The sequence below is a fragment of the Theropithecus gelada genome, chromosome 9 (genome assembly GCF_003255815.1).
Source record: "Theropithecus gelada isolate Dixy chromosome 9, Tgel_1.0, whole genome shotgun sequence".
Lineage (NCBI taxonomy): Eukaryota > Metazoa > Chordata > Mammalia > Primates > Cercopithecidae > Theropithecus > Theropithecus gelada.
In genome coordinates, this window is record NC_037677.1 from 99,960,110 (window position 1) to 99,973,758 (window position 13,649).

Genomic DNA, 13,649 nt, shown 5'->3' on the forward strand with positions numbered 1-13,649 from the left:
CCTGTAATCCCAGTTACCCGGGAGGCTGAGGCAGGAGAATTGCTTGAACCCAGGAGGCAGAGGTTGCAGTGAGCCGAGATCATGCCACTGCACTCCCGCCTTGACAACAAGGGCAAAACTCTGCCTCAAAAAAAAAAAAAAAAAAAAAAACGGTCAGGTGCAGTGGCTCACACCAGTAATCCCAGTACTTTGGAAGGCCAAGGCAGGTGGATCATGAGGTCAAGAGATGGAGACCATCCTGACTAACATGGTGAAACCCTGTCTCTACCAAAAATACAAAAACATTAGCCGGGCGTGGTGGCAGGCGCCTGTAGTACCAACTACTCTGGAAGCTGAGGCAGGAGAATGGCATGAACCCGGGAGGCGGAGCTTGCAGTGAGCCGAGATCATGCCTCCAGCCTGGGCAAGACAGCGAGACTCCATCTCAAAAAAGAAAAAAAAGACCATAAAACATGCATACTCTGTTGGGCGCAGTGGTTCACGCCTGTAATCCCAATACTTTGGGAGACCGAGGTGGGTAAATCACCTGAGGTCAGGAGTTCGAGACCAGCCTGGCCAACATGATGAAACTCCATCTCTACTAAAAATATAAAAACTTAACCAGGCATGGTGGCATGCACCTGTAATCCCAGCTACTCGGGAGGCTAAGGCAGGAGAATCGCTTAAACCCCAGAGGCAGAGGTTGCAGTGAGCCGAGATCGCACCACTGCACTCCAGCCTGGGCAAAAAGAGTGAAACTCCGTCTCAAAAAAAAAAAAAAAAAAGCGTACCCAATTTAGGGGAGAAATCTAATTTCATATTCCAGTAACTGAAAAATTAGTGCAGAGGCTGAACCCACCTCAATGTTTTTCCTCCTCCAAGTCAAGCAGAGTCAAGCACTGAACCAAATTTGCCTTTGTGCTTCCATCAGACTAAAACTCCCCTTGTCCTGTCATGAAAACAGTTTCCTACGGGTTACCCCCAATAGCCTAACTTTTGTGGTAACATAAATGCTTTTCCATGTAATAAAAAGTTAGGGTGCGGTGCAGTGGCTCACGCCTGTAATCCCATCACTTTGGGAGGCCTAGGTGGGTAGACTGCTTGAGCCAGGAGTTCAAGACCAGCTTGGGCAACATGGTAAAATATTAGCTGGGCATGATGGTGTGTGCCTATAGTCCAAGCTGCTCAGGAGGCTGAAACGAGAGGACTGCTTGAGTGTAGGAGGCAAAGGCTGCAGCAACCCAAGATCGCGCTACTGCAATCCAGCCTGGGCAGCAGAGAAAGACCCTGTCTCAAGGAAGAAAAAAAAAAGATAAAGGACCATATTATGAGGTATACTGAATACCCATCATAATCAACAATTTCTGAGATTCAATTTTTATTTACACAGCAGGACCTTAATATATACCTTATGAGGCCGGGTACAGTGGCTCACGCCTGTCATCCCAGCACCCTGGGAGGCCGAGGCAGGCGGATCACGAGGTCAGGAGTTCGAGACCAGCCTGGCCAACATGGTGAAACCCCACCTCTACTAAAAATTCAAAAATTAGCTGGGCGTGGAGGAGGGCACCTGTAATCCCAGCTACTCGGAAGGTTGAGGTGGCAGAATTGCTTGAAACCGGAAGGCGGAGGTTGCAGTGAGCTGAGATCACGCCACTGACCTCCAGCCTGGGCAACAAGAGCAAAATTCTGTCTGTCTCAAAACACGCACACACACACACACACACACACACACACACACCTTATGAGGCCGGGTGCAGTGGCTCACGCCTGTAACCCGAGCACTTTGGGAGGCTGAGGCAGGCAGATCATGAGGTCAAGAGTTCGAGACCAGTTCGAGACCAGCCTGGCTAACAGGGTGAAACCCTGCCTCTACCAAAAATACAAAAAAAAAAAAAAAATTAGTCAGGCATGGTGGTGTGGGCCTGTAATCCCAGCTACTTGGGAGGCTGAGGCAGGAGAACTGCTTGAACCCAGGAGGCAGAGGTTGCAGTGAGCCGAGATTGTGCTGCTACATTCCAGCCTGGGTGACAAAGCAAGACTCTGTCTCGGGAGAAAATAAATAAATAAATATATATATATATATATATATATAAAATATATATACTTTACATAATATACCTTATGAATAAACAAAAGCAATTTATTCAAGGTTATAAAGCTAGAAAACAGCAGAGCTAGGACTTAAATCCAGACCTCCTATTCCAAGGTAGGGCTTTTTCCTCTATAGCAGGGAATGCGTTAATAATGGAACAACTTTGGTAATGGTAATGACTGCCTTGAGCATTGTGGTCAAGTCTCACTCAGGAAAGCCTGCTATGATTAATTATTGATTTCTGCTACAAGTAAAGAGAGAAGAAATGGTGGCACACCCATCACATGTTTACCATCGTTGTATTACAATATCTGACTTTTCAAAAAAGGTATAAAAAGTGGATCCAAGTTCTTGCTGTGGATTAGTGGAAAATGTTATATTTCTCCAAAATAATTTTTTTTGAGACAGAGTCTTGCTCTTGTCACCCAACCTGGAATGCAGTGGTGCAATCAAGGCTCACTGCAGCCTCAAACTCCCAGGCTCAGTCGATCCTCCCCATCAGCCTCCCTAGTAGAATGGACTACAGGTGCACGCCACCATGGCCAGTTAATTTTCTTTTTGTATTTTTTTGTAGAGACAGGGTTTTACCATGTTGCCCAGGTTGGTGTCCAGCTCCTGGACTCAAGCAGTCCTCCTACCTCTGCTTCCCAAAGTGCTAGTATTACAGACATGAGCCATCATGCCTGGCTCACAAAGTAATTTTTTAAAAATATAATTCCTTAAGTTAGGTGTGGTGGCTCACACCTGTAATCTCAGCACTTTGGGAGGCCAAGGTGGGCGGATCACCTGAGGTCAGGAGTTCAAGACCAGCCTGACTAACATGGCGAAACCCTGTCTCTACTAAAAATAGAAAATTAGCCGGGCATGGTGGCAGGCACCTGTAACCCCAGCTATTCGGGAAGCCGAGGCAAGAGAATCGCTTGAACCCGGAAGGTGGAGGTTGTGGTGAGCCGAGGCTGCGCTATTGCACTCCAGCAAGGGCAACAAGAGTGAAACTCCGTCTCAAAAAAAAAAAAAAATCCTTTTAATTTTCTTTTTTCTTTTCTTTGAGACGGAGTTTCGCTCCTGTCGCCCCCAGGCTGGAGTGCAATGGTGCTATCTGGGCTCACCACAACCTCTGCCTCCCGAGTTCAAGTGATTCTCCTGCCTTGGCCTCCCAAATAGCTGGGACTAAAGGCGCGCACCACCATGCCTGGCTAATTTTTGTATCTTTTGTTTGTTTTTGTTTTTTCGAGACGAAGTTTGGCCCTTGTTGCCCAGGCTGGAGTGCAGTGGCGTGATCTCGGCTCACTGCAACCTCTGCCTCTTGGGTTCAAGTGATTCTCTTCCCTCAGCCCCCTGAATAGCTGGGATTACAGGTGCACGCCACCACATCCGGCTAATTTTTTTTTTTTTTTTTTGTATTTTTAGTAAAGACAGGTTTCACCATGTTGGCCAGGCTGGTCTCTCTTGACATCAAGTAATCTGCCCACCTCGGCCTCCCAGAGTGCTGGGATTACAGGCAAGAGCCACTGAGTCCGGCCAATTCTTTCTAATTTTCAAATTTTAATTAGCTAGTCATTAAAAGATATTACTCCAGCCTTCTTTTGATTAGTATGAAAACAAAACAAAAGTCACACTGTCACATGTGTAAAAATTCAAACTCAATGGCAAGTAAGACTTTTCCCCATCCTAGAGTCATAGACTCCAGTGTCGCCTCCTAGGGACATTGCCATTAATATGTTCTTTTTTTTTTTTTTTTGTTCCAGCAGTGTCTTTCTCTGTCACCCACGCTGGAGTGCAGTGGCACAATCTCAGCTCACTGCAACCTCTGCCTCCCAATTCAAGCAATTCTCCTGCCTCAGCCTCCCAAGTAGCTGGAATCACAGGCGTGTGCCACCACATCTAGCTAATTTTTTATGTTTTTGGTAGAAACAGTGTTTCACCATGTTGGCCAGGCTGGTCTCAAACTCCTAATCTCAAGTGATCCACCCACCTCGGCCTCCCCAAGTGCTGGGATTAAAAGAGTGAGCCACTGTGCCCGGACTTTTTTTTTTTTTTCCCAGAGTTTCACTCTCATTGTCCAGGCTGGAGTGCAATGACATGATCTTGGGTTACTGCAACCTCTGCCTCCCAGGTTCAAGTGATTCTCCCACCTCAACCTCCCAAGTAGCTGGGACTACAGGCACCCGCCACAACACCTGGCTCATTTTTGTATTTTTAGTAGAGACAGGGTTTCATCATGTTGGTCAGGGTGATCTTGAACTCCTGACCTTAGGTAATCTGCCCGCCCTGGCCTCCCAAAGTGCTGGAATTACAGGCATAAGCCACCATGCCCGGCCAATATGTTCTTATATGGCCTTTCAGGAATGGTCTGTGCACATAAAAAGTATACGTGTACGTGCGTATTTTCCACCATCCTCTTTTTAGAAAACTTAAGTAAGCACATGGTACGTGTGCTTGCCTTTCTGCACCTTGCTTTTCCCACTTAATACATCTTGGAGATTATTCCACATCATCACACACATTATTATATTAGTGCATATTCATGTATGGACATACCATTATTTAACCTACTCCCTTATAGAGATACAAACTGTAACACTCTTTAATAGTAGAAATTGCTGGATTAAAATTTGGAATTACATGATTTCTTCTAATTTTTCCAAAGGGATCTTTATGTCATTATCATGAACCACTACTATGGGCTTCTTGGGGACATAAGAAATGTCTCTTGCCTTTTAGGGGTTCTTAATATCAGTTGAGAGCACGAAGTGAATATACAAGGAGATAAATATGACAAAGCACACGCTAGATAATAAATGATACAAGCAGCCCAGAGTTATAAAGAGATGACTGAGAAGTAAAATAGTCAACAGTGATACATGAGAAATCTAGATTTTTCCAAGAAAGGCATTTTAGTTTACTGTGCCAGCCAGTTAAGCGTTTGAAAACTACGGTTTGATACATGCCAACTCTGGGACCATGACAGTCTGTTTAACATTGCTGCACTAAAATGGAGTACACCATATGCTACAGTGTATGAAAGAAGCAATTTATTCTAATTAGAAAAGTATCTAGCTGGGCACGGTGGCTCACTTCTGTAATCCAAACACTTTGGGAGGCTGAGGTGGGTGGATCACCTGAGGTCAGGAGACCAGCTTGGCCAACATGGCAAAACCCTGTCTCTACCAAAACTACAAAAATTAGCCAGGCGTGGTGGCATGTGCCTGCAGTCCCAGCTACTCGGGAGGCTGAGGCAGGAGAATCCCTTGAACCTGGGAGGCAGCGGGTGCAATGAGCTGAGATTGCGCCACTGAACTCCAGCCTAGGCGACAGAGTAAAATTCTGTCTCCAAAAAAAAAAGAAAGAAAGGTATCTAACTAATTTGGCAAAATCAACTAAAGTTGAAGAGGAACATACCCTAAGACTGAGTAAAACTACACTCGTGGAGAACTATCTATCTCACATATACACAGGAGATACATATGAATATGTTTACAGCAATATTGTTTACAATAGCAACAAGTAAATAAACCAGCAAATCTGGAAACAACCTAAATATTCAACAGAACAGGAAAAGACAAGAAATAATATATTCATTTTAATGGAATGCCAGATAATGGTAAAAATGAATGAACTAGAGCTATATATTTCAACAGGGATGAATCACACAATACTGAGTGAAAAGTATACCATTTCAAGTTTGGCAAAAACAATGCTACATACTGCTCAGGAATAGATATACAAGTGGCAACCACATGAAAAAAAAAAAAGGCATGGGAATGACAAACACTTTTTTTTTGTTTTTGAGACAGAGTCTCACTCTGTCACCCAGACTGGAGTGCAGGGGCACGATCTTGAGTCACTTCAATCTCCACTGCCTGGTTTCAAATGATTCTCCTGCCTCAGCCTCCTGAATAGCTGGGATTATAGGCACCTGCCACCATGCCTGGCTAATTTTTGTATTTTTAGGAGAGAGAGGGTTTCACCATGTTGGTCAGGCTGGTCTTGAACTCCTGAATTCGTGATTCGTCCGCCTCAGCCTCCCAAAGTGCTGGGATTACAGGCGTAAGCCACCATGCCCAGTCTTTTTTTTTTTGAGACAAGAGTTTTGCTCTTGTTGCCTGGGCTGGAGTGCAATGGCATCATCTTGGCTCACTGCAACCTCTGCCTCCCAGGTTCAAGCTATTCTCCTGCCTCAGCCTCCCGAGTAGCTGGGATTACAGGTGCCCGCCACCATGCCCAGCTAATCTTTTTGTATTTTTAGTAGAGATGGGGTTTCGCCATGTTAGCCAGGCTGGTCTCAAACTCCTGACCTCAGGTGATCCACTTGCCTCAGCCTCCCAAAGTGCTTACAGGCGTAAGCCACTGCACCCGACCCTTTACACCTTTTTCTAATTATTTCTAATATTCAATTATTTCATAATTCTCAAAGGGGATGTCAGAAAAACTTGATTTTACCTGAATTCAGAACAATTTCCTGTTAGGACTTTTAATATTCTTTATTTTAAGTTAAAAGGCAGATTTTTAGGGTACTCACCCAATGAACTCCAGTAATAAAGACATATCAAGTTCTGGTGGAATACGAAACACTGATTCTAGGACTTTTTTAGATCTTCCTTTGCTTGAAGGGACTGGCTGTGGAACAGCTATTTAATAGTTAAACAAAAATGTTAATTAAGAATAAAAATGTCATAAATTGAGATCTTTGGAAAAATAACTACACAAGTATTGTAACTATGTTGGGTATTTAAAAGATCATAAAGCACTCAATCTCCCTGTCTTTAATGACATCAGCTAATCTGTCAAAGCCAGTGCAATGAGAGGCAAGCCTGGGGACCACTCCACAATGGAAGGCAAACATGTGGCTGGCTTATTAGGGCCGCAGAGAGAGCTCATCAGAACAGCAACATGTGTAGACAACCCTGCATAAGCACTACTATGTGCCAGGGCTCATACTTAGCACTTCACATGCATCATCTCATTCGTCCTTACTATAGTCCCATGATATAGGTACCAGTGCTACTCTTTTTTTCTTCCTTAACTAATAAAGAAACTGAGACGGCCAGTCACCATGGCTCATGCCTATAATCCCAATCCTTTGAGAAGCTGAGGTGGGGGGATCACCTGAGGTCAGGAGTTCGAGATCAGCCTGGCCAACATCGTGAAACCCCATCCCTACTAAAAATACAAAAATCAGCCAGGCATGGTGGCATGTGCCTGTAATTCCAGCTATTTGGGAAGCTGAGACAGGAGGATAGCTTGAGACTGGAAGGTGGAGGTTGTAGTGAGCCAAGATCATGCCATTGCATTCCAGCTTAGGCGACAAGAGCAAAACTCCGTCTCAAAAAAAAAAAAAAAGAAACTGAGGCTTAGAGAGAATAAGCAATATGTGTAAGGTCACCCAGGTAACTAAGTCACAGAACCAGGATTTAGGCCAACCAAGGTGGTTCACCCCTGTAATCCCAGCACTTTGGGAGGCCGAGGTGGGTGGATCACCTGAAGTCAGGAGTTTGGAACCAGCCTGGTCAACATGGTGAAACCCCATCTCTACTAAAAATACAAAAAAAATTAGCCAGGTGTGGTGGCACATGCCTGTAATCCCAGCTACTCGGGAGGCTAAGGCAGGAGAATTGCTTGAACCTGGGAGGCAGAGGTTGCAGTAAGCCAAGATCAGGCCACTGCACTCCAGCCTGTGCAGCAGACTGAGATTCCATCTCATTTAAAAAAAAAAAAAAAAAAAAGGCCGCGCGCGGTGGCTCAAGCCTGTAATCCCAGCACTTTGGGAGGCCGAGACGGGCGGATCACGAGATCAGGAGATCGAGACCATCCTGGTTAATACGGTGAAACCCCGTCTCTACTAAAAAGTACAAAAACTAGCCGGGCGAGGTGGCGGGCGCCTGTAGTCCCAGCTACTTGGGAGGCTGAGGCAGGAGAATGGCGTGAACCCGGGAGGCGGAGCTTGCAGTGAGCTGAGATCTGGCCACTGCACTCCAGCCTGGTCGACAGAGCAAGACTCCGTCTCAAAAAAAAAAAAAAAAGCCAGGCACGGGGGCTCACGCCTATAATCCCAGCACTTTGGGAGGCCAAGGTGGGCAGATCACCTGAGGTCAGGAGTTCAAGACCAGCCTGACCAACATGGAGAAACCTCGTCTCTATTAAAAATACAAAATTGGCCAGGCACGGTGGCTCAAGCCTGTAATTCCAGCACTTTGGGAGACCAAGGCGGGCAGATCACGAGGTCAACAGATTGAGACCATCCTGGCCAACAGGGTGAAACCCCATCTCTACTAAAAATACAAAAATTAGCTGGGCGTGGTGGCAGGCGCCTGTAGTTCCAGCTACTCAGGAGGCTGAGACAGGAGAATCGCTTGAGCCCAGAAGGCGGAGGTTGCAGTGAGCCGAAATCATGCCACTGCACTCCAGGCTGGTGACATCTCAAAAAATAATAATAATAAATAAAAATACAAAATTAGCCAGGTGTGGTGGCGCATGCCTGTAATCCCAGCTACTTGGGAGGCTGAGGCAGGAGAATTGCTTGAACCCGGAAGGCGGAGGTTGCGGTGAGCTGAGATCACGGCATTGCACTCCAGTCTGGCAACAAGAGCAAAACTCCATCTCAAAATAAAAAGAACCAGGATTTAAATCCAAATCTATTTGACATCCATTCCGTGACATTACATCATCATAAAAACTAACACTGGAACAGTTACTGTGTGCCAGGCACTGTTTTAAGTGCTTATATTACTCAATATATTTTTTTAAATGAAGTGGTATGATTATCACTATTTTGTAGATGAAGAAACAGACATTTAAGTATGTAACTGGCTTGGCTTAAGTTATACACCTCACAAAGTGGCAGGGCTAGGAACAAACTCAGAGAATCTAGCTCCACAGTCTGCAATCTCTAATTTTTATAAATAATTGGATTACATACAGAATTACCTTCAAAATCTCTCTGATCATATAATAAGCTAACCCCAAAAGGAACTTCAAAGGGCACATATTTTATTGTTAGTATTCTTTAATCTATAAGTACATTGTAGTATACACCCAAACTTACCAGGTTTAGGTACTTCTAGACCTCTTTCTTTATAGAAATCATGCATTTGCTTTTTTTCTCCTAAAAAATGATAAAACACAGACTAAATTACACTTAAAATGTAACTAGTAGAGTCAGAGATTCTGGGATTCACAACCATGTAATAAAAGAAACTTACTTTCCTCTAGATTGATCACTAATTTGTACACTATGTCTTGTAACTGTCGGTCCAACCTAATAAAAGGAAAGGATGGAGAATACCTCAGAATTCAGAAAAATGCATTTTGGTACAGAGTGAGTTAATTGTGTTTTCTCTTGAAAGTAGGTATCTTCTTTCTCAGAGATGAGTTACTTTTAAGTAGAATTTACAGTTCCTAAAATATAACTCACTCAAGAAAACCTTAAGTAAATATATATAATCATAAGTATTCACAGATTCTTGAATGGGTAACTAAACTGTTTCATATGCATTGATTTCTGTGTGTGTGTGTGACAAGGTCTCACTTTTGTCACCCAGGCTGGAGTGTAGTGGCTCAATCATGGCTCACTACAGCCTCTACTTCCTAGGCTTAAGTAGATTTTCCCATCTCAGCCTTCCAAATAGCTGGGACTAAAGGCGTGTGACACCACGCCTTGTTAATTTGATTTTATTCCCTTCATAAGAATATGAGTTGAGGGTAGAGACTGTATTTTGAACTTCTATCATCTGCAAAGCACTCCTGTGTGAAGGTAGTAAAGATCAGTAGTATATGTTGAATAAATAACAGTAATCTACTGTTAGTACTTTTCCTCTCTTAAGAAACTGAGTATGAACTGGAAATTTGATTAATAAGCCACAATGAGCTATGACAAATGGGCTTTACTAAAGAGGCCAGTTGTTTCAGGTATTACTTCTAAAAAAACAGGATTTGGAATACCTATATACTGGAAATGAAAAGCCTAAATTAGCCTCATTAACCTGAATGACTGATGGGATTAAAATTCTCAGGAAAGAGGCCTGTGCCTCTTTTAAGTCCTCAGCAGATATTACAGTGCCTGGCACATAGTAAGTGCTCTATACATATTTCTTAAAAGAATATGTAGTTCCCTTTCAATTTTGAGAGAGGTTAAGAATTTTTTTTTGAGACATTCTCCTCACTCTGTTGCCCAGGCTGGAGTACAGTGGCACGATCTTGGCTCCTGCAACCTCTGTCTCCCAGGTTCAAGTGATTCTCCTGCTTCAACCTCCCAAGTAGCTGGGATTACAGGCATGTGCCACCACTCCTGGCTAATAGTGGAGATGGGGTTTCACCATGTTGGCCAGGTTGGTCTTGAACTCCTGACCTCAAGTGATCCACCCACCTCGGCCTCCCAAAGTGCTGGGATTATGGCGTTAGTCGCTGAGCCCATCCTGAGAGGTCAAGAATTTATTCCAACTATATAACTTCAACCTTTCAGAAAAAGTATATTTAAAATACAATTGTAACTTATATATTCTTCTTACCTTATGTTATAAAGAGGTTGTGTCTGATGTACTACTATATTGCATTTTGGACATCTGTTGCTGTAGTAAAAATGTCTTACAATGCAGCTTTTACAAACTGTTGAAAAAGAAAATGTTGAAGTCAGGATGCTTTGAAGACATTTAGAAAAACTGAAAAATTATTCAGAAATGTGACCAGTATGCTTACAGGTATGAAGACATTCTGTAATGGTAGTTGCATCTATTAAGTAGCCTTTGCAAATGGAACACAAGATGTATGGGGTCAGCTCAGAGAGATTAATCAGGCGCTGCAAATACAATGGAAACAGTTTTAAAATACAAGTCCTTGCCTTTTTCAAATTTTTTCTTTTTTTGAGACAGAGTCTCACTCTAGCCCAAGCTCATTGCAACCTCCGCCTCCTGGATTAAAGCGATTCTCCTGCCTCAGCCTCCCGAATAGAGGGGATTAGAAGCGCGCACAACCACGCCGGCTAATTTTTGTATTTTTAGTAGAGACCCCTGACCTCAGGTGATCCACCTGTCACAGCCTCCCGAAGTGCTAGGATTACAAGCGTGAGCCACCGCACTCAGTCCACCTTCCTCAGTCCACCTTCCTCAAAACCTTAAACCATAATCTCAAATGTCATTGCAACATGGAAACATTTACCTCCAACCCATTAAAATACCGCTGAAAGTTACAGTAGTAACACAATATAAATTATTGTTTCTTTCTCTTTTTTTTTTGAGAGGGAGTCTGGCTCTGTCGCCCAGGCTGGAGTGCAGCGGCAGGATCTCGGCTCACTGCAACCTCTGCCTCCCGGATTCAAGTGATACTCCTACCTCAGCCTCTTGAGTAGCTGGGATTACAGGCGTGTGCCACCATGGCTGGCTACTTTTCGTCATTTTTAGTAGAGACGGCGTTTCACCGTTTTGGTCAGGCTGAACTCCTGACCTCGAGATCCACCCGCCTCGGCCTCCCAAAGTGCTGGGATTATCGGCGTGAGCCACAGCGCCCAGCCAAATTACTGTTTCAAAAGGATCTTTACGCCGGGCGCGGTGGCTCATGCCTGTAATCGCAGCACTTTGGGAGGCTGAGACGGGCGGATCATGAGGTCATGAGATCGAGACCATCCTGGCTATAACGGTGAAACCCCGTTTCTACTGTAGCCGGGCGTGGTGGCAGGCACCTTGTAGTCCTAGCTACTCGAAAGGCTGAGGCAGGAGAATCGCAAGAACCTGGGAGGCGGAGGTTGCAGTGAGCCGAGATCGTGCCACTGCACTCCAGCCTGGGCGACAGAGCGAGACGCCGTCTCAAAAAAATAAAAAACAAAAAACAAAACAAAATTAAAAAAAGATCTTTGCTGCCCACTAAGCAGTAGCTTCAATAATTATTTACAGGACACGCTACGTGGCTCACGTGTGTAATCCTTTGGAAGGCCAGAGGGAGAATCGCTTGAACCCAGGAGTTCGAGAACAGCCCAGGAACATAGGGAGCCCTCCTCGCTAAAAAAAAAAAAAAAAAAAAAAAAAAAAGTTTAATTAGCCCGGCGTGGTGGCGCGTGCTACTCCGGAGGCTGAGGCGGGAGGATCGCCTGAGGCCAGGAGTTGGAGGCTGCAGTGAGCCATGGTCGCGCCACTGCACTCCAGCCTGGGCGACCCTGTCTCAAAATAATTGTGATTATTAACAGAACGAATGAGTCGGACTCGCAGAGCCTAAGTGACCTGCAGGAACCTCACAAAATAAGCGGGTAAAGACCCGGGCCGGGCCGGAGGCCTGTCGGCGCCACACGCCTAGGGAGCCGGGGCCGGGATCGGGGGAGGTCGGCTCCAGTGCTCCGGGCGGCAGTGGCGCACTAGGATCGGGCCCACACTCGGCCGACGACTCCCAGCTACGTCCCTGACGCCGCTTGAGCCCGGAGGGGTCGCGCGGGGGCTCTAAATACCTCCTCCTCGTCCTCCGAGTCCTGCCGGCCTCCCTCCAGCCTCAAGGAGAAGTGACTCATGTCCTCCTCCTCCTCCTCTTCCTCCTCTTCCAGCTCCTCTTCTTCTTCCAACTCCTCGTCCTCGTCCTCGAAGCGGCCTCTGAAGCGGCCCAGGCTGCGCTCCGGCTCCAGCTCAGGGGGCCGAGAGCCGGAGCAGCCGGGAGCCCCAGTCTCAGACAGAGGCGCCGGTCCCTCCTCACCCGCTGCGGGTGCGGGGGTGAGGGCGGGCGGGGACGCAGGAGGCGGAGGCGGCAAGGCTGCAGCTACCTCGGCTTTGGCAGCGCCCACGCTGCCCGCGGTCACCACCGCGACCCCCTCCATAGTCAGGAAACACACCAGGCCAGACGAGGCCAGGCGAGGCGAGACGGCGGGAGAGCGCGGGAGTTCAGCTGGCCTCGGACGCCCCCACTGCGCAGGCGCGGCAGCCTGAGGGGCCCGCCGGGAAATGTGGTTTAGCGACCTTCACCTCCGCCGGGCGCAAACCCCACAGCTCCTAGGCAGGCAGCGGGGCGAGCGTGCCACACCTTAAAGGAATCTCACCAAATTTTCCCCTTGGAAGGGGACGCTCTCTTCGCCGCCTTTTAAAACCAACGAAATTGCTACTGTTCCAAGCAACAATATTCCGTTTGCATCATGTACTGAACTAGGTAGCATATGATGTTGCATTACAAATAATAATCATTTCCATCTGAGTACCAATTATGCATTTCTTCTGTGGCAAATCACCTCTATCCAAGATTATTTCCTTTAGGAAGTATGAAGTTCCTGTTCTGAAGTATGTACGTTTATTTATTTCAAGGAATTATATAGTGTATTGATACAAGATGAAATTCTAATCACTACTCAAACATCATCCATGTAACCCCCATCCCATAAAGCCCATTATATTGAATTCAAAAAACTTTTTTTTTTTTTTTTTTGAGACGGAGTCTCGCGCTGTGTCACCCAGGCTGGAGTGCAGTGGCGCAATCTCGGCTCACTGCAAGCTCCGCCTCCCAGGTTCAGGCCATTCTCCTGCCTCAGCCTCCGAGTAGCTGGGACTACAGGCGCCCGCCACCACGCCCGGCTAGTTTTTTGTATTTTTAGTAGAGACGGGGTTTCACCATG

General features: G+C 45.9%; 1 protein-coding gene across 3 annotated transcripts in view; it reads right to left on the reverse strand.

Moving 5' to 3' along the window:
* The window catches only part of PCGF6 (polycomb group ring finger 6), a 49,502-nt gene extending 36,546 nt beyond the window's left edge, over window positions 1–12,956 (reverse strand). Inside the window, exons 1-7 of one of the 3 annotated variants that reach the window (XR_003121136.1) lie at window positions 12,504–12,956; window positions 10,769–10,868; window positions 10,582–10,678; window positions 9,277–9,332; window positions 9,120–9,179; window positions 6,597–6,705; window positions 1,388–1,507 (exon numbers count right to left, since the gene is read on the reverse strand). Coding sequence is in view for 2 of the 3 variants with exons in the window: in XM_025396711.1 (XP_025252496.1) it covers window positions 6,597–6,705; window positions 9,120–9,179; window positions 9,277–9,332; window positions 10,582–10,678; window positions 10,769–10,868; window positions 12,504–12,863 (782 nt within the window). In the remaining variant the exon portion in view is untranslated. The remainder of the gene's footprint in view (window positions 1–1,387; window positions 1,508–6,596; window positions 6,706–9,119; window positions 9,180–9,276; window positions 9,333–10,581; window positions 10,679–10,768; window positions 10,869–12,503) is intronic. The other 2 variants (XM_025396711.1, XM_025396712.1) reach the window with 2 other exon arrangements.
* Between the last annotated feature and the right edge of the window lie 693 nt (window positions 12,957–13,649).